General features: G+C 37.0%; 1 protein-coding gene across 1 annotated transcript in view; it reads left to right on the top strand.

Moving 5' to 3' along the window:
• The window catches only part of LOC122798188 (squalene monooxygenase-like), a 647,600-nt gene that overhangs the window by 519,712 nt on the left and 103,241 nt on the right, over positions 1 to 24,647 (top strand). Inside the window, exon 7 of the mRNA XM_044066935.1 lies at positions 20,205 to 20,347. Within this exon, the coding sequence (XP_043922870.1) occupies positions 20,205 to 20,347 (143 nt within the window). The remainder of the gene's footprint in view (positions 1 to 20,204; positions 20,348 to 24,647) is intronic.

Below are 24,647 nucleotides of genomic sequence, written 5' to 3'. Positions count from 1 at the left end.
TATATTATTTATGTTTATCCTTTATACACAGAAACCAACTACTATTATTAATATGAGACAACATAACATGGGATCAATGCATTAAATTCTCCTAATAAAGAGGTTTAAAAATTGAAATTTGCATAAAATGGTACTCCTGATATGCTCCAAACTAGAAAATAATCACACCCCCTGTGTAAAACAGCAAAGGAGACCATGTTCACAATTAAAACAGACATATATGTAGATTAATGTGAATAAAAATACTGAAAATATATCCTATTTCCAATAGTAATGGACAGTTCACTGAAACAAAAGCCAAAACTGCACACCTAGTAAGCCAAACTGGAACTACACAGCTAAAAAGGCAAAAACCTAGAAAGTGTAAATATAATAAATATAGCATGTTAACAATATACATTTACATTAAATATTCCTAAGATTGTATGACCTCAGATACTGTTATTTTAATCCACAACTCACAATTTTACATTTTTGAAGCACTAAGTTTGATCATAGGATCATAAGAGGTTACTAGACTAATGGCAAGAGTGCCCTTACAAGCCCAGCCAAGTTCAATCCATATTCATAAGGGTGTCTGGTTCAAGCAGACACTAAAATCAGCACCTATTGTCCCTGTCCAAGACGAACATAGGTGGAACTCCCCCGGGGGGGGGGGGATTTCTGGTTACCCATGCAGTCATCCAAATTATGCTTAAATAGGCCAAAGAGAGGTTTTTGTTTAACATGAATAGGAAGCTTGTTCCAAAGGTGGGACAACCTCTGTGAGACAAATCTGTCTCTCCAGCAAGTTCTGTTAATGTCACATACCAGGTTAAGGACCTTTGAGCGAGTGAGCCATGTGCCATTTAACTTGCAAATATGCAGCATTCCCATCAAAGCTGGGTCAGAGATTGCTCGATATACAAGGCACAGGTTGCCTCTGAGCAGTCTGTATGACACAGAGTGGAATGACAATGATTTCAGTCTGTCCATGTAAGACAGATCTTGAAGGCCCTGAATTTTCTTTGTAAGAAACCTTTGTGGTCTCTCCAGTTTCTGCAGGTGTTAGGAAAGGAACATGCCAAAGGGAGCATTGTACTCTATTTTATCTATATTATTGGCCTGATGAGGGAAGAGTATGGGGGGTTATAACCTCTTTTTTCTGCAGGCAATGCTAGCTATGAGATGAGCAATATAAAATGCCCTTCTTACCACTATGGAGACATGATGATTGTGGTTAAGGTTGCTGTCAACCTGTGTCTCCAGATGTCATACCACTGACTATGTTTTTAGGGTATTGCTACTGATGTGATAGTTTGCAGGAACATCACCCTTGCCAAAGGGGATGATAATTAATTTTTTGTATTAAGTTTAAGACCATGACTTTGGCACCAGTTGTTAGTCTGTGTAAGATTTTGCAGGGTGTTGACATCACTGGGGGTTTCAGTGATCACTCCCAGTTTGCAGTCATGCAATCTTTGTCAGCTACAGTCCTTTAGCTTTAGCTTGTACTTCAGAGAAGTAGATTCTGAATAGTAGAGGTCCCTGAATTGATCCCTGTGTAACACCACTGGTTATGGGTCTGCTGGAGGAAATGGAGTCCCCAATTTTGACAATATGAGTTCTATTGGTGAGCCAGTTTGCAACCACCTGACAATGTATGGGCTGATATCCAGCTGGGTGAATTTATCAATGATGCCTGAGGGGGGATTGTATCAAAGGCCTTGGCTAAGTCTAGGTAGGCCATATGTACAGAGTTGCCCTTGTTTAGGGCTTCGGTGACTGTTTGAAGAAGTACACCAAGTTTAACAGGCATGATCTCTCCTTGACAAAGCCAGATTGGGTGGAGTCAAGCATTTGGAGATTTTCTATATCTTTGTTAATAAGGTCCATGATGATTTGTTCCATGGCATTGCAGATAAGGCTGGTCAGGCAAATGGGTCTATATTTCCCAGGGTCCGTGGATGCACCTCTTTTGTGTAAAGGGATGACGGTAGCTATTTTCCATTCCACTGGGATGAAGTCAGTGCTTAGGCTGTGATTAAAAAGTGTGCTCAATGGTAATATTAATTCCTGTTTTAACCCATATAGAACACAGCTCATGATATTGTCTGGTCTCATAAAGACTGTATTTTTGGCCTTGGAGAGGGCATTTGCTTTGGAGATACTAGGTGGAGGACATGTGTTTAGAGTGCTTTGGCATATACGTGATGTGGACAGGGGAGTGAAGTTTTCACTGAATCTGTCAGCCAACAGGTTTGCTATATCCACAGGTTCTATATATGTAGCACCATTAACTATGAGTTGAGTGTAAATCTGGGCCTTACCTTTGAGGCTATAGATATAACTAAAGAACACCTTGTGGTTATCCTTAGTTAGGGAAGCTAATTTGGATTCATAGTTAGCTATGCAGGAGCTCACTAGGAGTCGTATTTGCTTGTTTAAGCTGTGGAGGGAGTGTTGCCAGTTTTGAGATCATTCCTTCCTGCTCCTAGACAGCAATTTCCTTCTCCTACTGTATAGCTTATTAATGGCAGTTGTCTACCAGGCAGGTTGGTTTCTCCTTGAAGATCTTGCTTTGGTTCTATCCGGTACAGCACAGTCAATATAATTGTGCAGGTGCTTGTATAACTCAGCAAAGGGGTCTTTTCTATCAGTAGAGGGAGGGGCTATGAAGCTATATATGCCACATAAGAGGTTGTAATCGACCTTGGAGAATTTGTTTTGTCTAGTTGTTGTTAAGGAGGATCTTGTGTTATAGTTACTTCTAGCGATACTGATTTGTGGTCAGATCTCACTAGGGATGGTTGCACACTTGGGATGGTACAGCAGTTTTCCATGTTGGTGAGCACCAGGTCCAGGATGTCTGAGCCCCTTGTGGATGTGTCAACCAGCTGATCCAGGGCATTGGAGTTAAGGACCTCCAGGAACCTTTGGGCAAGTGAGTTAGAACATGTATAATTACCTAGTCTATGGATGGATAATTAAAGTTACCCAAAACCAGGTTGTTTGATTGCATCTTAATTGACTCAAGTAGATTTAAGTAGGCTGAGTGGATGTTCTGATTCATAGAAAGGGTTCTATAGCTGGCAATGACCTGAAGAGTGGTTACAGTCAATTACATTTGAAGTAATTCAAGTGAATCACTATGTTTAACTAATGAAACAATGTACCACTGGATTAATTTTCCATATTGATATCATGATCCTACTATATGTTTGTATGTGTGTGTAAGTATTTGTGTGTGTGTGTCTGTGTGTGTGTGTGTGTGTGTGTGTGTGTGTGTGTGTGTGTGTGTGTGTGTGTGTGTGTGTGTGTGTGTGTGTATGTGTGTGTCTATCAGTCTATTTATCTGCATATTTACTTTTCTCTATAGATAGATTGATATATGTATGCGTGTAAGCAGTAAACCTCATCAAACTTTCATTTACTTGACAAAGTAAACTGTATTTTTTGACTGAACCTGCATTCTTATGAAATATGTGTTTGCCAAAATAACTAAGTGGATTGGTATTACAGGATGGGCCAGTATTAGCTCTCTGACCATCCTTACTCATGTGTATTAACTCTATACTTAACCCAGCCCCTAATCAGAACTCTATAGCTTACCATATGAAAAAAATTCCTCTGGAGTAACACTATTCAGGCAAAGTATGCTAGATATTAGTGTTATGTTTTATTTATTTGTTTGTTTTATTGTTTATATTTTGTATCAGTTTTTGACACATTATAAAAAGAGACTGCTTGTTTTTTTCTTTTGCAATCAGTTTTATGTGGGATTTGGCTAGTTTATGTTATTTTGATAAGGGTAGGTTTAGAGATTTTGTTTTTCAGTCAATATAGGTTTCAGTCAAGACTTTTTGTGAAGTTGTGCATTGGGATTATTGACCAATTGACTATAAATATAAATACTATATGTGTGTACATATATATATATATATATATATATATATATATATATATATATATATATATATATGTGTGTGTGTGTGTGTGTGTGTGTGTGTATGTGTGTATCTATCTGTCTATGTTATATGGATATAGAGATATGTGTATATTCGTGAGTATACTAGCAATGTTCAAACTGATGACACTTCGATAATCACAATGTCAACCACTTCAACATAAGCACTGCTAAAGTCAAATACCACAAATCCTGAAAGTTGACAGATTAAAAAAAAAGTTTTTCTTTTCCAATCAATTAACTAAAGCCTATCTTACTGATGTATAATAACCCTAACCTTACCGCTGTTATTAATCCTAACCCTGTGCATTACCTTACAAATGCTGTTTCCCTAAAAGCAGCACTTAATAACATGGTTGGACACAAATATGTACATTACACGTCCACACAACACTAAAACTATACACTCATCTTTCTAATGTTTACCCTAACACGCATTCAGTTACGCACACACACACACACACACACACACACACACACACACACACACACCTTATGGAATATCGTTGCATGATCCTATAATTTTTTATAATATTTATTTTATATTATATATTTATATTATATTATATATTTGTTATTGTATATGTACAATGGATTTAGATACTCATTACAACTGTCTACCTACATTAAATATGAATTTAGATTATAGAAACTTGTTACTGACAGGTGATTTTAATTACCTTATCATTGATTGGCAAATAAAGGAGGAAATAATTGTGAAAACGAGTTTATTGAGATTTTTGTGTATTATAATATTTTCTAATTGATTTGGGAACTGACCCAAGGTAGTAATATCCAAGATTTAAGTATAAATAATCCAGTTTTAATTGACAATATACTGATTTCTCTTTCTTTAGGATTATCTGATCATTTGTCTTTCTCATTTGAAATAGTTGCTAAGGGTAAACCAAGCATGTGGGCCAAGCATTACAACTATAGTCCAACTGTTTAGTATTGGTTACAGAATAATTTGCTAAGAAAGAAGTTGTAATAGCAAAGAATAGGGCATCGGAGGCACTGTACCATCTTCTGGAAAGTGACTCAGTAAGGGGCAGAAAGAAACTATATCAGGTTGCAAGGCAAAGACAGAAAGATAAAGACGATAGTCAGACACCCTTTATAAGGGATGCCAGCAACAACCAGCTCACCAGCCCAGAGGACATCAAAGGCAGAGGGAAGGAGTATTTCCAGCAGCGTCTGAATGAAGAAAACCCCACAGAAGCTGTACTGTCCCAGAAGCAGCTTATGATGAGAGAAGGAGGAGCCCACCCTAGAAGAAGTAAGAACAACAGTGAGGAAGATGAAGTCAGTGAAAGCAGCAGGCTCAGATGAGGTCACAGTAGATATGATAAAGATACTGGGTGTGATAGTGGAGAAAAGGCTCCTGAAGGTGCTAATAACAGTGTGGAGAGAAAGGCATATCCCAGATGACTGGACAATAAGCATAGTCATGCCAGTGTACAAGAACAAAGGGGACATCCACAACTGTGGGCAGTACAGAGGCATCAAACTCCTATCACATTGCATGAAAGTTTTGGAGAGGTTGATTGATAAATGGATATACAAAGTAAGATGGGAAATGAGCAGTTTGGATTCAGAAAAGAATGCAGCACAACTGACCTGATGTTTGCATTGAGACAGATACTTGAGAAGAAGCTAGAGATGAGGAGAGAGTCCAAATGGACATTCCTAGACTTGGAGAAAGCATATGACAAGGTCATAAGAAAGCTGATTTGGGCAGTACTGTGGTGGTTTGAATTCCCAGAAACATTGGTAGAATTAGTGCAGGCTATGTACAAGGACCCAATGACTCAAGTACGAACAGTGTTCGGTCTCACAGAGGGGTTCCCAGTGGGAGTAGGTGTACATCAGGGTTCAGCTGTGAGCCCACTGCTGTTCATACTGGTGATGGACTACATTAGGAAACAGGTTGGAGGGGATGGATCAACAAAGCTGCTGTATGCAGATGATGTGGCAGTACAGGCAGACTCTGAGCTACAACTTCAGCAAAGGATAGGAGAATGGAATGCAAATCTGAAGGCACATGGGATGAAACTAAGCACAGATAAGAAGGTGGTAATGGCAGCAAATTGGGGAAATCAGAAGAAGCTGAGAATAGAGATAGAAGGAAAGATAGTGGAACAGGTAAACAGCTTCAAGTATCTGTGAGGAGTAGTTGAGGAAAAGAGTAGTCTGAATGAAGAGGTCAAAGCTAGAATCAGAGGGGCTGCAGCCAACTGGCATAGAGTATCAGATGTCTATGACAGAAGAATGCCAAAGAAGTTGAAAATTACGGTGTACAAGACAGTGGTGAGACCAGTACTACTGTATGGTACAGAAACCTAGGCAGTGAAGGCAGAACAGTTGAAGAAGCTAGAGGTGATGGAAATTAAGTGCCTAAGAAAGGTGGTAGGATGCACACTGTGTGGCAGACGAAGAAATTAGGACATAAGAGCAGAAGCCAAAATAGCTCCAATTGCAGAAAAGATCAAAGAAAACAGATTACGGTGGTTTGGGCACGTGTGTTAAAGCAGAAGACAATCTGGTGAGGAAGATTTGGGACAGACAAGAAGAATGTCAGAGGAAGTGAGGATATCCAGCAGAGAGGTGGATGGATTGTGTGAAAGATCTGCGACAGTCAAGCACGAGTGTTGAAGAAGTCAGAAGTATGGCATGGATCAAGAGAGTTGGCAATAGTTAACATGATACCCCGACCCCATGTAGAAAAATGGGAAAAAGGGGGCCGGTGATGATGATTTTTTATTTATTTTATAATTTGTTGACCGGGTTTGTCCGACTGGGCTACAAATGCCCATTTTCAGCAGAGACCCGAGGAGAAAAGCTCCAACAGAAAATAGAAATTTTACATATTAAATACATATAAAAATACATTCATCAGTACCAGAGATTAGTGCATTACAGTGCCACACATTACATTCATCAGTACCACACATTATTGCATTACAGTGTCATACATTAAACTGTGGCAAGTTAAATACATAGAAATACATTCATCAGAGGGATACATTCATAACTGCGTATTAAATAAATAATAGTGCAATAGTTCCATAGCTGAAATATTTTACTAGTTATGTTTGCACAGTGATGACCAAGAGGAGAAGATTAAGTAGTAAGTTTGTTTATTGAAGGGAAGGAAGAGAGAAGAGAAGCAGAAGGTTATATGGGGAGTGTTTATGGGAAATAATTATATTGGCATGATGATGATGATGGTGGTGGTTACAGAATAATTTGCTATGTTTGGACTGGTAGAGATGGCTAAGTCAGTTAGTGGGGGTTATGATAATATAGAATTTGCATTGCATAGCAGTATAGCTGGGATAACTTGCTGTAGGGCAGGAAATTCCAGAAATAAATTCACAGTATGATGGAATTATAATGCGAAGAGATTATATAGTATGAAAAAGGCGGCTTCTTATGTTTATCACACATTTTTAAATAAAATTAATTAAAAGAAGTTAAGGTTGAGAAGTGAGAAGCTATCATTAAGTATAAGAAATAAAATATGAAAATTAATTGGCAAATTATCACACAAATGCCAAAACTTGTATAAATACATTAATTCTTTCTAGGAGGAAACAGATATTATTAATTTTATTTTGGTAGATGGATCACTGATCAGTGATCATAAATTGAAAGCTAATATATTTAATGAATATTTTACTGGTATTGGTATTGATATGACTAACTGTTATTCTTAATCTATGGAAGAAAGAATTGATTATAAGACAAAGTGTCCTAATATTACTTCAGAGATGTTATTAAGAGCCTTAAATAAAATTAATAGTGATACATTGAATGGACCAGACTGTATTCCTGGAAATCTGTTGGTTACTATAAAAGATAATTTAGTGAGTATATTAACCAGGACATTTAATGTTATGATCTATAACTGGTACATTCCAAGTTCTTGGAAGGAATCATTAGTTACTCCAATATTTAAATCTGGAAATAAGATGGCAATACAAAATTATCATCCAGTAAATCTACCACCAATGTTCTGCAAATGCTTTTTGAGATGTATTTGGGAAATCATACTTAAAGAAAATAATCTTAACACATTGAAAAATATGAAGCAATTTATTTGAAAGGCCACTGTACACTCTAATTTGTCAAGCATTTATGATTACATCTGTAGGGCTGTGGGGATAGGAATTATCACAGGTGTGAAGATAGGAGGCACTGCCAAATATGCCAGGAGAAATAGGGCAGTGGATGTCTAACATATGCCAGCACAGCTAGCTCAAGTTTTGTAAAGAATTATATGTCATTTGTGTATCAAACTGATTTGCTTTTGTTGAAAAATCTATGTGTAAATCTGCTTGTGTTAAAGTGTATCAACAGTGTGCCCTGATGGAAAGGAAAGAAATGTACATGCATTATTGCAACTGTTTAAATGTATACATTGTAACATCATACACGGGGAGAGAAGAGGTTATTCCACCTGACTTTGAAAAATATTTCAGAAATTAAATTACTTTATTAGTTAAACCATAAACATGTTATCCTACAGTTTTGAATAAAGCCAGAGACGCAATGTCTGTGTTAGAGAATTGTTAGTAGCTCTGTAGCAGGAGTAGAGTAGAAGTGTTAAAATGGTTTTATGACTTCCAGGAGCAGCAGCAGATCTGAGCAAAGCTCTGTCTGTGTGTATGGTAACATGTAGCTACTAAAATCCTGGCAGCTTCTAGTGATTGGGGATAATGCAGGAAACAGAAATCAGATTACCAGATGTGTGTGATGTAATTCTGTACAGAAATAATGTTTTAATATTAGAGGAGCCTGAAGTCTCAGGGGCATTCTGCATTCTGTATTGGAAACTTGACTAGATAGACCCTCACCAGCATCATCTTGCCTTGTGGTAGTAACTTAACTAAGGAACAGTAATTCTTTTAGATTAGTCAGGAAAATATAGTGAGATTAGAAATACTGTTTTTGTATAACTGTGAGAAGCTTTCCATTGGTGTTATTTTTAATATCTCCTGTGACTGAAACCCTGATGTTTACTTTAAATAGATATTTAGTATTTTCGTGTTCTTTTATTATTTATTATTATTAAATATATTTAAACTTCTCATTGTGGCTGGTCCTTTTAGAAAAATAGTTAAGTTTTGAGAGTATTTTCATATATTTATTTGGTGATAATGGCCACCCCTGAAAGTCTTGTTGCTGGTCAAACTACCATTTGTATTAATATTAATTTTACTCAAGTATAATTAGATACCATTTTAACAGCCTTACAGTAATTGACTGGTGGCAGTGAAACAACCTTATAATCTGGACATAAGGTGGTATGTCTAGTAAATCTGTGCCAGCCTTCCCCGTGTGTGTGTGTGTGTGTGTGTGTGTGTGTGTGTGTGTGTGTGTGTGTGTGTGTGTGTGTGTGTGTGTGTGTGTGTGTGTGTGTCAGCTGCCTGGGAAGGGACATGAAGCACTAGTTTCACAAAGAGGGTGCTGGAGAACTTGGCTTGGACACTCAGCTGAGGACCTAATCCTACAGCTGTGCCAGTAGGAAGTCTTACTGGGGACCTGGACTGAGACAAATAGAGAAACCCAGACCCCGGGCTGAGTGTTTCTTGTTTTCTCTTAAGGGAAATTGTGCTTGATGCAGAGAGGTCTGCATCTGGAAATACTGAGTGTATCCGTTTATAGTGAACATCCATCTCCAATGTCAGTGTTGAGGATTCAGGCTCCTTGATTACCGGCCCATAGTGGGAACGTAATAACAGATATAATCTATTTGGATTTAAGCAAGGCTTTTGACTTAGTATCATTCCATACTATTGACTTGGTTTGGAAAAATGTAAGGTTAATCAATATCTATGTAGATGAATTCATCATCGGCTCAAAGACAGAAATCAGATCCAGCACTGGTGAGATCCTCAGGGATGTGTGCTTGGGCTTTTGTTGTATATTAATTTCTGTATCTATTCCATGCAATAATCATTGTTAGTTTATTAAGCATGCCACTGATTGTAAATTTTTTTTGGTAATAATGAAGATAATTTCAGTAATGTTAATTAGTATTTATTATGCTTTTGTAAGTGAGTTTGTACAGCTGGGCTTTCATTTAGTAAGAAAAAAGTATATTATCATGTATTTTGATAAACAAAAGTGAAGGAGATTTATTACATTGTCTGCATCTGATTTATTGGAAGTTAGGGATTATCTTGGTATACTGACTGATTCCTCTTTTTGTTTTGAAAATCATGTGAGAGCCAGTTGTAATAAGGTCTTGAGACAGATGGGTTTGATTCTTAAACACTTTACAAAAGAGGTTTCAATCTTACCAAGTTTATTTAAGGTATATATTAGATACATTTTGGAATACAATACAGTGTTCTGAACTTTTTATAATAAACAGCTTAATTGTATAAAATTAGTACAGTGTAAGTTTATAAAAAGAATACTTGACATTAAGCAGTTATACTATAAGGAAGATGTGTTTCAGTGGGTCTTTATACTCCATTATAGCTATATCAGGGGTTGACTTATTATTTACGTATAAGGTATAGGACATCCACAGGAACAAACCACAGCTAGCAAAAAATCTTTAGATGATAAAAAGTCTTTCCACTGTTGTAGTATAAATCTCCTGGTGCAAACACAATTCTGTTAATCACACCATATAATCGAAAAAACACTTTTATTAACAAAAATGGTAAGCGCGTTCACATATAAGGCTTCTTCAGACCAAACAAATACAAATGAGTGCATACATACAGCCTCTCTTATACAGGCCTCCTCATGAATTATTCTATTCATGAATTGACTTTACATACTGCCATGATAATTTCATAATGACAAGAGATTTTTTAAGGATTGTTTTTAAGATGGAAGAATTTTGTAAGAACATTAATTATTATAAAAATACTGTTTTATGTAGCAATATATATATATATATATATATATATATATATATATATATATATATATATATATATATATATATTTTTATAGTTCAGGAAATTATGTCAGCATGAGTAATTTTACTGAATCAATCAGTGGATTGTTCCTGTGGATGACTTGTTTTTAATTTGGACAGGCAATGAAATACACCTACATGAGTTTGTTAGAGGTAAATGGTCTTACTGAGTATCTGAGTTTTACAATGGAACATTCACGGTACAGTATATCATTCCTAGATGTACATGTTGAGAGACTGGAAAATGGTATGCTGAATACAAGGGTCCACAGGAAGGCGTGCTACAGGAATACATTGTTGCACAGGAAGAGCATGCACCCAGGGTATGTTTTTAGGCATGTAGCGAAAGGTCTAGCCATGAGAGCATCTAGGTTAAATCCAACACAGGAGGGGTATGAACATGAGTTATAGTACCTAAAGACAAGACTCCTAGACAGGAATTATAAACTGGATGAAATTAACACTGCTCTTGAAGAAGCCAGTCTATTACGGGCAACTAGAGCCCATCCATACTTTTCTAGAGCAAGTACCTCAATGAGTGAAGTGCTGAGAGAAGAAATAGGTGACCAGGTGAAAATACCAATGTTTTATACTCTAGACACTAATAATTTGGGAGACATAACACAGAAACATTGGGATATTCTAACCCTAGATGAGGATATCAAAGAGATAGTAGGAGAACGACCAAATTTCTTTTTTAAAAACAAAGAATTTGAAACTACTCTTGTGTTATCCAATGAATATGGGAAAGAAAAATACTGACAATATGATATCTGGGACGAAACCCTGCAATAGATGTAACTTTTGTAGTCACATAGACACCAGAACTCTTTTTATACACCCAGTTACACTACAGGAACAGAATTTTTATATGAATGCAGACTGTCAGACAGAACATGTGGTTTATCTTGCTCGGTGCACACACTGCAATGCATTTTATGTTGGTAAAACTGACCTATACCACATACGTATAAAATCTGAACATAATGCATTAGCCAGACATGCACTAGTAGCAGGCCCACTGCAATGTTTCAAGTTTACTGTCATACAAGTTATTATTCCTAGTCATAGAGGAGGAGATGTTAAAAATTTCATGGAAGGCTGCGAGACTAAATGGATCATAAAGCTTAGAGCAGACAAGAGACCGGGACTCAATGATAAAGTACCCCTCAAACCGGTCCTACAAAACAGGAGACTGAAGTCCATTAAATAACCCCCCCCCCCTTTTTATACACACACACACATACTTTTTATATATACATATTTTTATATATGTACATTTATTTATTCATGTCTTTTTATATATATATATATATATATATATATATATATGTATACATATATATATATATATATATATATACATATATATATATATATATATATATATATATATATATATATATATATCTATATATATATATATATATATATATATATATATATATATATATATATATATATATATGTGTGTGTGCGTGCGTGTGTGTGTGAATTATTTATTTATTCAACCTTCACCTACAAATATATTTTTATATTTTGTATTTAGATGCAAGGCATCATTTTTGAAAGTGGTTTTTACTGACTTTACATACTGCCATGATAATTTCATAATGACAACAGATTTTTTAAGGATTGTTTTTAACATGAAAGAATTTTGTAAGAACATTAATTATTACAAAAATACTGTTTTATGTAGCAATATATATATATATATATATATATATATATATATATATATATATATATATATATATATATATATATATATATATATATATATATTTATATTTATATATTTTTTATAGTTCAGGAAATGATGTCAGTATGAGTAATTTTACTGAATCAATGAATAATTCATGAGGAGGCCTATACAAGAGAGACTGTATGTATGCACACATTTGCATTTGTTTGGTCTGAAGAAGCCTTATTGGTGAAAGCACTTACCATTTTTTGTTAATAAAAGTGTTTTTTCGATTATATGGTGTGATTAACAGAATTGTGTTTGTACCAGTGAAGTGACTTTTTATCATCTAAAGATTTTTTGCTAGCTGTGGTTTGTTCCTGTGAATGTCCTATACCTTCTACATTATTTTTATTTTTTCCATCGCTGGGACATTTACTCTGTGGTGGTGCCACTTCATTTTACTGGTATTTACGTATAAAATGTGTAATGACTCTTTTATTCAGTCTTTACTGGGTTTGGAACTATATATTAATCCAAATACATATAAGCACCATTTAAAGTTCTGTATAGTTATTTAACACACAGGATGGCACAATTATGGAATAAGTTACCTAAATATATCAGATGTGCGAATATCTAGTAAAATTTAAGAAGACTTTGTATGATGGAGGTGGGGCTACAGTCTTTAGTCCAACAATTACTGTGATATTTTTCCTTGAAAGCCATATGGCTTGATCACTTTAACATATACTTGTACATATAGATAGATACGTATGTATGCACAACCAGAAAGTACTATGTTTGCAAATTATACACATAACTATCTACATTTTTTATTTGTGCAGTCAATAAGGTTTACAGAGAAATCACAGAAAGTAATCCTATTCCATTGAACAGATTACTGTAAAAATAACATTCAGACAGATTGTTTGATTGCAATTTTAGGTGATTTTTCATTTTTTTAGTATTCAAGAAGTAGTGCATTGGGATTATTGACTACACTTATCTCTCTCTCTCTCTCTAACTTTCAGTGTGTGCGTGTGTGTGTGTGTGTGTGTGTGTGAGTTTTACACACACACACACACACACACACACACACACACACACACACACACACAATCTGTTTTTTTTGTCAGTTTGTGCAGTGACTGCAGTTTATAGAAAAGCCACATAAAGTGACACCATTCCAATGAACAGATTCAGTTTAGAAGCAATTTGTTTTACCACCAAAATGCTAGACTATTGATCAGGTTAAATTAATTAAAGCAGTAGAAGGGCGAAACACCCTGAATTTGGGTTGTGACACATGTATGCACACAATCACACACACACACACACACACACACACACACACACACACACACACACACACACACACACACACACACACACATATATATACATACATGCATGCATATATGGTATGCCAGATATTTTTTGTAGTTCACTTTCAAAGCCTATCATATAGAGTGCTCCTAAGCACCAATGTGGAATATATCTGTATAAGTTTGCTTCAGTGTGCATCCTTATCATTGCATGCCAATATCCAAACCCCTGCTACAATGGAGGACTCTCAGTGTGTCACCCTTTGCACCATTGCAATTCATACCTGTCCTTTCAGTGTACCATCTTTTGATGTGCCACTTAATAGGTCTAACTTAATAAAACTTGTTCGTCATCACACATCACTTTCCCCGCCACCTCATTGTACACTGTCACGTCTGGCTGGACACTGTCTATACGTTTTGAAGTAAGTAGTGCACAGTGTCAATGCTTAGTGCAATACTCATTTCACTGTGATGCAATTAGTCCTCAGCATTAAATGGATGTTTTTTTATATGAACTACCACTCTTTCATTTCTGTGACAGTGATTTCCTCCATTCCATGTCTGTAATACATTTCAAAGTCAATGATGAATCAGGCTGCTAAAGAAGGTAGGATGAAATGAGCATGTTTGTAGCTATCTATTGGACACATGGCAGGATCATTATATTTACTGCTTATTAAATCATTTTATTCATAACATAGACTTGGGCGGCCATGGTGGTACAGCGGTTAGCGTTGCCGCCACACAGCAAGAGGTTCTCCCGTTCGATCCTCGGCTGGCGTGCCTTCTGTACAGAGTCTGCATGTCCTCCCTGTGGTCGTGTGGGTTTCCTCCGGGTGCTCCGGTTTCCTCCCACATCCCAAAGACATGCTGTAGTTGGATTGGACAAACTAAATTGGCCCTAGGTGTGAGTGCGTGCATGTGTGTGCCTTCTGTGGAAGTTTGGGCGCCGGGCTGGCAACTCGACACTGTAAAACTCCATTGCCAATCATGAGCGACCCCTAACCAGGAAAAAAGCCGAAAGAAGAAGAAGATTCATAACATTGACTTCTTTATGCCATTGCTTAATAGTAGCTTGAAAGACAAAGAAATAATGTTTTACACAGTAAGATGGTATACATTTTTGTCTATATGCTTGTGTGCTTTTAACTTGCAAAGTACTTACTCCCTTTCATTTGTGACATATAATACCTCAGACATTACTATGTTTTATATCTTATTACTCAGACTGAAGAGTCTCTTCTCTTGGTTGTGGTTATTATGTCTTTATATTATATCACTGCAGGATGTTATCTATATCAATATAACATAAATATAGCATGAAAAGCTTGTGAATGATCAGAGCACTCGTTAGTTTGTTTTGCTTTCTATTTTATCAGTGGGAGTGCTAAGAAAATGTAATCTCAAATGCAGGTCTTGTAGCTGGAGTAGATGAATGTAATCTCACATGTAGGTTTTGTAGCAGGAATAGATGAATGTAATCTCACATGTAGGTTTTGTAGCAGGAATAGATGAATGTAATCTCAAATATAGGTTTTGTAGCTGGAGTAGATGACTGTCATCTCAAATGTAGGTTTTGTAGCTGGAGTAGTTGACTATGATTTCAAATGCAGGTTTTGAGGCAGTAGAAGTTAAATGTGTCAGCCTAGGATGAGATGGTAGATAAGACGTCTTATTTCACCAGGGATGTCTTACATCTCTCATTTCAGGGCTTTTACATATTTGCTAAAGCCTTTGCTGACCCTATAGTATCTTTTTTAGACAGAATCTTCCGAGTTGACATTCCTGCATAGCATACTCAAACCCAAAACAGGGCATCCTGGTGGCACTATTCAAGCTAGGAATCCAAACAGAAAGATGCCAGAACCTGAGATCCTCTTGCATTTGAACACATTCTTACCTTTGTAGTTTCTGAGATATAGTTTCCATGCAATGGCAACACACTCTCTGTACTAGAACTTAGTAGCTATCAAACCTTCAGGATCTTGGGTAGGATCTGTATGTCAGGGGCACCATTACCTCACATCAAATTACTGTAGCTCTAAATCAGCCTTCCCTTAACAAATCCAACTATTGCTTGACTGCAGGCTATATACCCCAATCAATGCTCCCCAAAAGAGTACAGAGGTTACCTTAATACCATTAAGGGGTTAAATATCAAACCAAACACCTTCTTGCTCTGGAACTGCAATTACTGAGGCATTGACTGGTATAAGTTCTCCTCTAAAAATGGATTTTCTCAACATTTCCTAGCGTTTATTTATACCAATGCAATGGAGCAAATCGTAAAACTACCCACTAGAGGCTCTAATATTCTTGATAGTCCTTACCAACTTAGACCCTGATTGTATCCCACCATGCATCACCTTATCCCTGGTTAAATCTGATCACATATCATTTACCTTCTCTGCCAGGCTTAAGGGTACCACCCTACCACTAAATAAAACCATCTTTGGGGACTTTTCCCAGCAAACCTAATTCAACTTGTAGAAGTCCTATACAAAATCCCTGATAATCCCCCACAAATGGACCAAAATGAGAGGGCTGCAACATTCATATCCAGTTTTTTACCAGCATCTAAACAGCTGCATAGAAAAGACTGCACCTGTCTTCCCTAAAGGTAAAGGTAAATTCAGGAATAATCTTCTCAGGTGGAACTCCCAAAATAATAAACTATATAACAAAAGAAGGAAAATAATGAAAAGTTATAAGAAACCCTATCATCCTACCTCAAGAACATACTGAAACATGCCAGCAAGTAACCTAAAAGCCCAGTTAGAAAATGTAAAGCAAAGTCTGCCCTTACAGTCATTATAGACATCACAGGAAGCTACACATCTTTCTTTAGTTGTGTGAAAATTAAGCAATAATGTTCAACAGTCACTGGGATTATTCATAATAATATCACCCACTCCAATCCCTAAGATATTTCCAATAAGTTAACAGACTAGTTTATTGTCTACTGTACCAACCTACAAATACTGATGCATTGAGTGTCTGAGAAAATTTAGTTTCTTCATGCAATTACTGTCACTCGTCCGGTCAGGATAAAACAGTTGTGGGTTTGGTTCAAGCAGCTTTATTATGTACAAACACATCAGGACTGAGGTTTAGTAATTTAAATTTAAATAAACTTATAAACAGACTTACTATACTCATACATGTTAACACTCTGGCTGTTCTCTCAAAATGGCACTGCTCACATGCTCTCTGTTTATGTGCACATGCCCTAATTTTGAAATGCGTCGTAAAGTTACAACACATGATCTGTTCTACAATTACCTTGGAACATGTCTTAGAATCCCATTCATATGTAAAAAAATGTTTCATTTCAAACAGATAAAACAGGATGCATTTTCTTCAGTGTCAAGTATACACTGTCCGAACCTCAACTTAAACTGTTCATGGTTTGTCCCTGATGCCAGAAGAACAGCCAATGTGACTGCCATTAAAGGCCCATCAGTCTCACCAGTCTTGTATGCAAAGCCACAGAATGTGTCATAGCAGATGTCATTTATATAGACTCATAACTTACCTGATCTAGCCTTCACTAAATTGTTTTTTTTGAAGGGCAGGTCCAGTCTCCTAAACCTAGTAAATGTCTTTAAAAAGGGTACAGAGGCTGCTGACATTGATCGTGCCATGCATGCTGCATATCTTGACCTGGCCAAGGGTTTCTACACTATCCTACATGCTAGTATTTTTGGAACACAAGACAAACTTAATGGAAAAACTTCTACATTTTCTGCAGGATTGCAAACTGGTTAGCCAACAGATCCCAAATAGAGAAAACTGCTGTTACCCTCTTTGAATCTAAAATTGAAACTTGTAGAGTACTGCAGGGATCAGTGCTGGTCCCCATTCTGCTTGTCTTTTATTTTCGAATACCCAAGCCAATATCCTTGAAGTATGGTTGACCAAGTTCAATGATGACTGCAAGCTGGTCATTGTTACCCACTTCTCCACTGTTACTAAGGTACTCCAAAGTGGGTTGGTGTACTGAAAATGGCATCCGACTAAATGCAAACAAAAACTGCAGCATAGCAGTATTTGGAAAGAACATTATTCCCCCTCATTTATTATAAGTGGTACTCCTCTTCAAATACATACAGACTTAAGAGACTATGTGGATGACTGTCTCTTATTAGGTCATCATTTTCCATCATTATCAGGAAATATTTCTATCTGGCCCAGTTTACTTCCAAAGGAATATATTCATGTTTCAAAGAAGCCATCTTACCACTGTAATCTTCCTTTATCAGATGCATCATTGAATACAAATGCCCCCTTTAGTATGTATATATCCAAGCAGGTACATAGCAAGAAATTAAGTTAAGAAATACACAAGCCTGGGGCATAGACAGAAGGGTACATAGGATAGTATAATGAACAGCAGAAATCAAGTAAGTGCTCTCATATCATCAGTACAGTTTTATAGTTGATTTCAAATGAAAGATCTTGGTGCACATGAGATCTCTGAAGATGTTAACCCATTAAATCTTGCAAGCAGTGAAATAATTGTGACATTCCTGACTGACAACATGTTGGATCATAATTGTTCTGAGCTCGGAGAAAAAAGAAAACCATTAAATGATTCCTGGAATGTGAAGCTTGAAAGACAGAAAATCTGGACTTACATATATTAAGCATGCTTAAGAATAAGATTGTCATTTCTGAGAATATTCCTTTTTTCTGAGGTATGACAGCCTTGAAGTTGAATTATATCAGTTTGAGGGGTGCAGAGGGGGCTTGCTCCTCATGTAAATAACATGTTTCAAGAAGAAGAGTGAGATTTAATATTTACGATTTACCTGTATTTTCAGCTTTTCATCATTATTTCTAGATTCATGTTCCTGACTCTTGCCATTTTAGTATGGAGCTGCTAAAGTCTTTTCAACTGAACAAGAAAATCATTATTTTGTTCTTCTTGTTCAGCTGAAGTTTTCTTTTTTTTTTTTCCTATTTTAATGTGCTTACCCATGGCACTGAATGCTGTAGATTCCATACTGTTATTACTCTACAGTGTGAAAGGACACTGTTTGGTCCACCTTTCATGAACTATTAGCTTGAATAGGAAAACTCAGTCCACACAGCTAGTGCTGCATGTATAATTCGTACCACAGCATGATCAGCATTGCCAGCATTGCCAGCATTACTAATTTAAACAATGTAAGCATACATATTATATTAACTCATAGACTGCAGTGGTGGTGCTGCGGTAGTGTTGTCACCTCACAGTAAGACGTTGTCCTGTTCAATTCTCAGCTAAAGCTTCTTCTGTGTGGAGACATGCGTGAGTGGGCGTACCTTCGTTGAAGGTTGTACGTCAGGGCTGGCAACTCGGTATGCAAAAATCTACCGCCAATCATTAGCGGACCGGAGTTCCACTGTGGCGACCCCTAACCGGGAAAAGCCGAAATATACAACAACAACAACAACTATTCGAGTTTTTAATTCTGCCATTTGGTTTTCCTTATTACCCAGTGTTTGCACTGCAAAACATTTCTTGACATATAGTGAGCTAAATGAGAGTTATGAAATGGACTGTGGATAGAATCCTGTCTCCCATTTCTGGCAAGTTATTAGAACAGTTGTTGTACCCTTTACTGAATTGTCTTCTTACTGCCCAGTTTGCAACTGGTTGATTTCCTTGTAACAGCAATTAAGCTACTATGTAACACTGGGACTGCTTCTTGTACTAGACTGCTACATGCTGTTTTGGTAGTTTCTGTCTTTCTTTACTGTTGTGCAACAGTAGAGATGATATATACAAGTTTTGTGGTGTAGCGGTCCCCCCGCATTGTGTACAGAAGTGTTTTCCTATTGTTAAACAAGTTTTTTTTTTCCAATCTGTGTGAGAAAGGCATAGGTCTCTTTTTATCCATCAGTTCTGACTGATGAGTGTTTCTTTGAGTGACCATGTCATGATTATTGATAGATGAAGCCACTAGAACAAATGATGTTTGGATACCACCAGCTCTTGTAAGTGCAGTAACATGGAGTTCCTTACATAAAAGGAGTGAGGCACTATGCACTGCATAATATATGTGAGTTTTTTTGAGTACAGTCCTAGAAGAGAGAGAAATAAAATGAAGCATTGTTTTAAAAAATTCTGCTAAACTTATGGGATAAGATCGGCACACGTGATTTTACATCATATATGAAGGAATCCTGAATTTGCAGTACTGACTTCTAGATTCTAAGATAAATAATGTCCATCTTCTAATAATCAGAACATGAAAATAATTTGTCTTTGGTGAATTTGCAAATTAATCATTATATGGATTATTTTCATTGTAGGAGTTCTTGTTTTAGGAGATGCATTCAATCTGAGACACCCATTTACAGCAGCTGGGATGACCATAATATTAAATGATATTGCAATATTTAAACAATTACTACAAAATATACCAGACCTTTATGATGACAAAGCCATTCTTAAGGTAAGGGATTTTATGTAATTTTTTCATTGTGGTTTTGACAATTGAAGATTATATTAGTCACTCTGTAATTATGTTAATTGGTTAATCATCTAACCAATATCTATTTTACTAACTGCCAAAGATGTAATCCTTTATTTTTTAAATAATTCACAGAAGATGCCTACCATGTTAGGTGGCAGACTGGATTTGAAGTGAATTTTGAATTAGATGACCCCTGTTTAACAAAAACTAGTATGGCTTTTAAAGTTGTAGGTATCTGTCCAAAAGGAATTTGTTTGACTATATTACTGTGGCCATTGTTTCACTTTTACCACACCTAAACAGAGGTCTGCAAAGAAGGTGGACAACTTTGTATGGAGTGAGAGGCAGGCTGTTTGGGAAAGCAAAATACAATTACATGATCACTGCTAAATGATCGTTGATATGGATTCTCAGAAGACTGCAGTACCTGTCTGAAAGTAACATATTAAAATGCATTACTACAGTCATTATGCATTACATTTTCAGCACAATCAGACTTTTTGAAATTTATACATAAAGTTGCTGTCCCTTAAAGCAGGCAGGCTATGGGTGAAAGTAAAGGGCATCAGTATGAAAATGATTATCAATATGATCAAGAGTAAGATAAAAAAGAATATAAAGGTCTAGTTTATTTTATAAATTAAAAATTTTATACTCGCATATTAGAATGGTTGGTTTATGATTTATAGTTTTTCTGCTCAATTCAGAACTCATTCCTTATGCATACTGTGCAAGATATGCCATGTAACACACACTAGACCCTCGGCATATTTTAAACATATCGGGTCAGATTCATTAACAGCTACATGGAGTGTTGTGATTATGTTGATGGTGTGTTATTTGGCATTGATTAAGCAGCTCTATATGATGTGTAGTGCTACCAACTGCAGATAAATGGTGGAATATGCTAATGAAACTATAAAAAGTTAAAGTGCATGCTAATTAACCAATCCAACATAGAGGAGTTATTCAGGAAGCTATAAAACAATCGTGTACACTCAGTGTAGGCTTTTACCGTGTATACCAAATTCCTTTGGAATTCAGGCATGATTACTTCCAGGAAAAAAAAAAAACATGTTAGGAGTTGCTACTATAATTAATATGATGCATGTGCAATAGGCTTTAAATTAAATCAGGGAGCTGCTGCTGCTGCTTGACATCAAGCAAGAGGAAGAAAGGTGTCTAAACCCCGTTTTACTTATCATGGACTGCACAAAACAGAAATTGTTGAGCGAAACATGGCGGATAGGGAAACACTGTAGAAAATATGCAACATCTGCCCCAATCTCAGGACACTGGGAAATCATGGAGAACCCATCCCAGTGGAAACAGTGCTATGTTCAGCATTATGTACACTAGCTACTGGTACTTTCCAGAGACCCACAGGGGATATTTTATGGTGTCACAGGCATTAATCTCTAGAATATTACATCAGTTTTTAAATGCAATTCTAATACATATAAGGGAGTATATCTGTTTCTCATGAACTCCACAGGAGAAAGCAAGAACCTTGCAGAAATTTTATGCAGTAGAACACTTCACTGAAGTGTTGGGGGTCATAGACTGAATGCATGTAGAAATAAATGCCCCACCTGGGGAACAGGGAAAGTGGTACATAAACAGAAAATGTTTGCACTCTAACTGTCAAGTTATCTGTAATGACCAAGGAATCATCTGCAATGTTTGTGCAGATAACCCAGGCAGTTTCCAACACTCACACATATGGCAATCTTGTGAGCTGTACATAAGGTTTTCTAGGGGTAATATTCTTCAGGAGCATCCAGTGGGTGATGCAGGTCATGCATTTGAGCTCTGAGAATCCCACATGACCCCACTGAGCAAGGATATAACAAAGCCCACACTCAAACTAGGAATATCATAGAACATGTGTTTGCTTAGGTGAAATCAAGGTTCCATTGTCTAGACACATCAGGAGGTGCACTACAGTATGACGCAGACACCTCTGCCAAAATACTTACAGTCTGTGCCATGTTACACAATATAATATTCAGGAATCAGCATTCAGCAAGGACAGCTATGGGTTGAACCACAGTGTCAAAGACCACAGACAGGGCCAGCAGCAGCAAGTACAGATAAGGAGTCTGAGGGGGAATCGCCAGTTGCAAACGGTGCTGGTAGATGGAAGCATGCTCAGTATGCCCTGGCTATGGCTAAGAGACAAAGGATAGTGCGCACACTCACTCATTGCTCAAAGCCCAAGATCCCACACACATACAGATAGGAAAATTGATGGCTTTCAAACAGCACTACCTTTAATTAACCATGTAATGGCTATGTTCTGATGGCAACAAATAGATTCAACCTCCAAGGACACAATGTGTACCTGCAGTAATGGCAAGATAAGCATGGAATCTGTAATGAATAATAAATATGTTATAGAACTGATTACTCTCGTATGGAAATGTGTATTATGCTACTAAGCAGAGCATTTATCTAAGGTTTACAGTTATGTCAGTAATATCTTTACTGTCAGAATTTTGCTATATTCAAGTATGCATCACAAATAATATTGTGCATCAATCATTTCAATTGACCATTATCTAAAAAAAACATGGATCAGGTCAATTATATAGTCATTTGCACAGCTATAAAATTAATCAAGATGCGGTACCTAATGCTTCCATTGCTGTTATGACAATACTAACTGAAATACAATGGGATTCAACAATTATAGAAGCAATCATTCACAAATAACCATAAACAAGAATTGAAAAACTTTTCTTCTGCAATGCATATTGATAAATCAAATCTTGTGAATAAGCAAGCATTAGCTATCCACTGTGTGCATCAGATATATATGTAACCCTAAGTCACACAGACATGCGCAAAGGGTAGGGCATAGTCATCATCATCATTTTCATAAGGGGCAAGTCTGAAACCAAAAAAATAAGTGTGTGAAGGTAAGAAACACATGTTTCGTCAAGAATATACAGTGTTTAGGGCCTGTAACATTGATATATAGCACTCAAAAGTACTGCTTAGATTGTTTTTATGAGTGTGAAGTGGTATGGACAAGTGGAAACTTTATTTTTATGTCCGTGTGTGTGTGTGTGTGTGTGTGTGTGTGTGTGTGTGTGTGTGTGTGTGTGTGTGTGTGTGTGTGTGTGTGTGTGTCCCCACATGAACACAATAAGAAACTGTGCTAGCACCACGTCATGGCAGTTTGGACAGGTGTGAGCCATGCATGGTAGAGTATTCAGTTCAGCATCATTACTTCCAACCACGATAACCAGCTCTGCCAATACTTCCACTATTACTTCCATGGCCCTGGCTTGAAGCCAGTGTGCTACCTGAATGTGAGGAATGTCTGCTGGAAGAGCTCTCCTCATGGTAAACCATGTCTGGGGGTGGAAGCCACAATCAGTAACATAGCAGTGGATGTAGTGTCACCATGGGAGCAGGATCTTACATGGCCATGTCTGCTAACAATGAAGATGTAGCAGCTCTCTGGCCACATGACTTCCCAACCTCACCTAATAGGCATTCCATAGCAGAAACTGCCTGATAGTTGCCTACACTGTTCAGGGAGTCACTCACTTCAGAATGCATAATTTTTAGAAGTTGAACTATTTCTTCTGAGGACCTGGTAGAACATGCTTCTGTCTTCACTATGGTCCTACACATACATCTGGTGACACCTAATAACACACTATCATCAGGAGGAGAGTGGACAGGGGACGTCCTGAAAATGCCCCTACCAAGCCCTTCTGTGTGGCACCATGCCATCATAATGGGTACTGGGAGAATCAACCAGCTCTGCAACTGGAGTAACCACACTAGCCTGATCAAATGTATCACCCTCAACATGCTGTATATCAGAAGTCTCTGTATCATGGGTATATATAGGCATATTGCCTGTGTCTGAAATATGGGCAGGGGATGTGGCAGTCACAACCGCAGTGTCAGAATGACCCTCTGCACCAAGGACTGTGCCTCTTCATTACCACCACCATCAGCAGAGACTATTGATACTCCAACATCAGGTGGTAGGAGCACCATTCTCAGGCTAACCTATGATTACAAGCAATAAATACAACAAAAAGAAAAATGAAGAATAAATCTAATCACATATTTTCCTTATAAGAAAGGTGTGTTAAAGTTTTAAACAGATGCTAAAGCAACGTAAACTTTACTCTTATAAAGACCTGAATGTACCTTATATACAGTATTAACAATACCAAATGTGTGCTTACCATGTACAGGTGGGCTGGCAGCCTGCAATCTAGAAGTCCCTTTATGTGAGGAATGGAAAGGAAAG

Source organism: Protopterus annectens, chromosome 3.part1 (assembly GCF_019279795.1).
Source record: "Protopterus annectens isolate FY-2018-M chromosome 3.part1, PAN1.0, whole genome shotgun sequence".
Lineage (NCBI taxonomy): Eukaryota > Metazoa > Chordata > Ceratodontiformes > Protopteridae > Protopterus > Protopterus annectens.
Note: the sequence above shows the minus strand (reverse complement) of the source record. Positions and strands in the feature narration are given on the sequence as shown.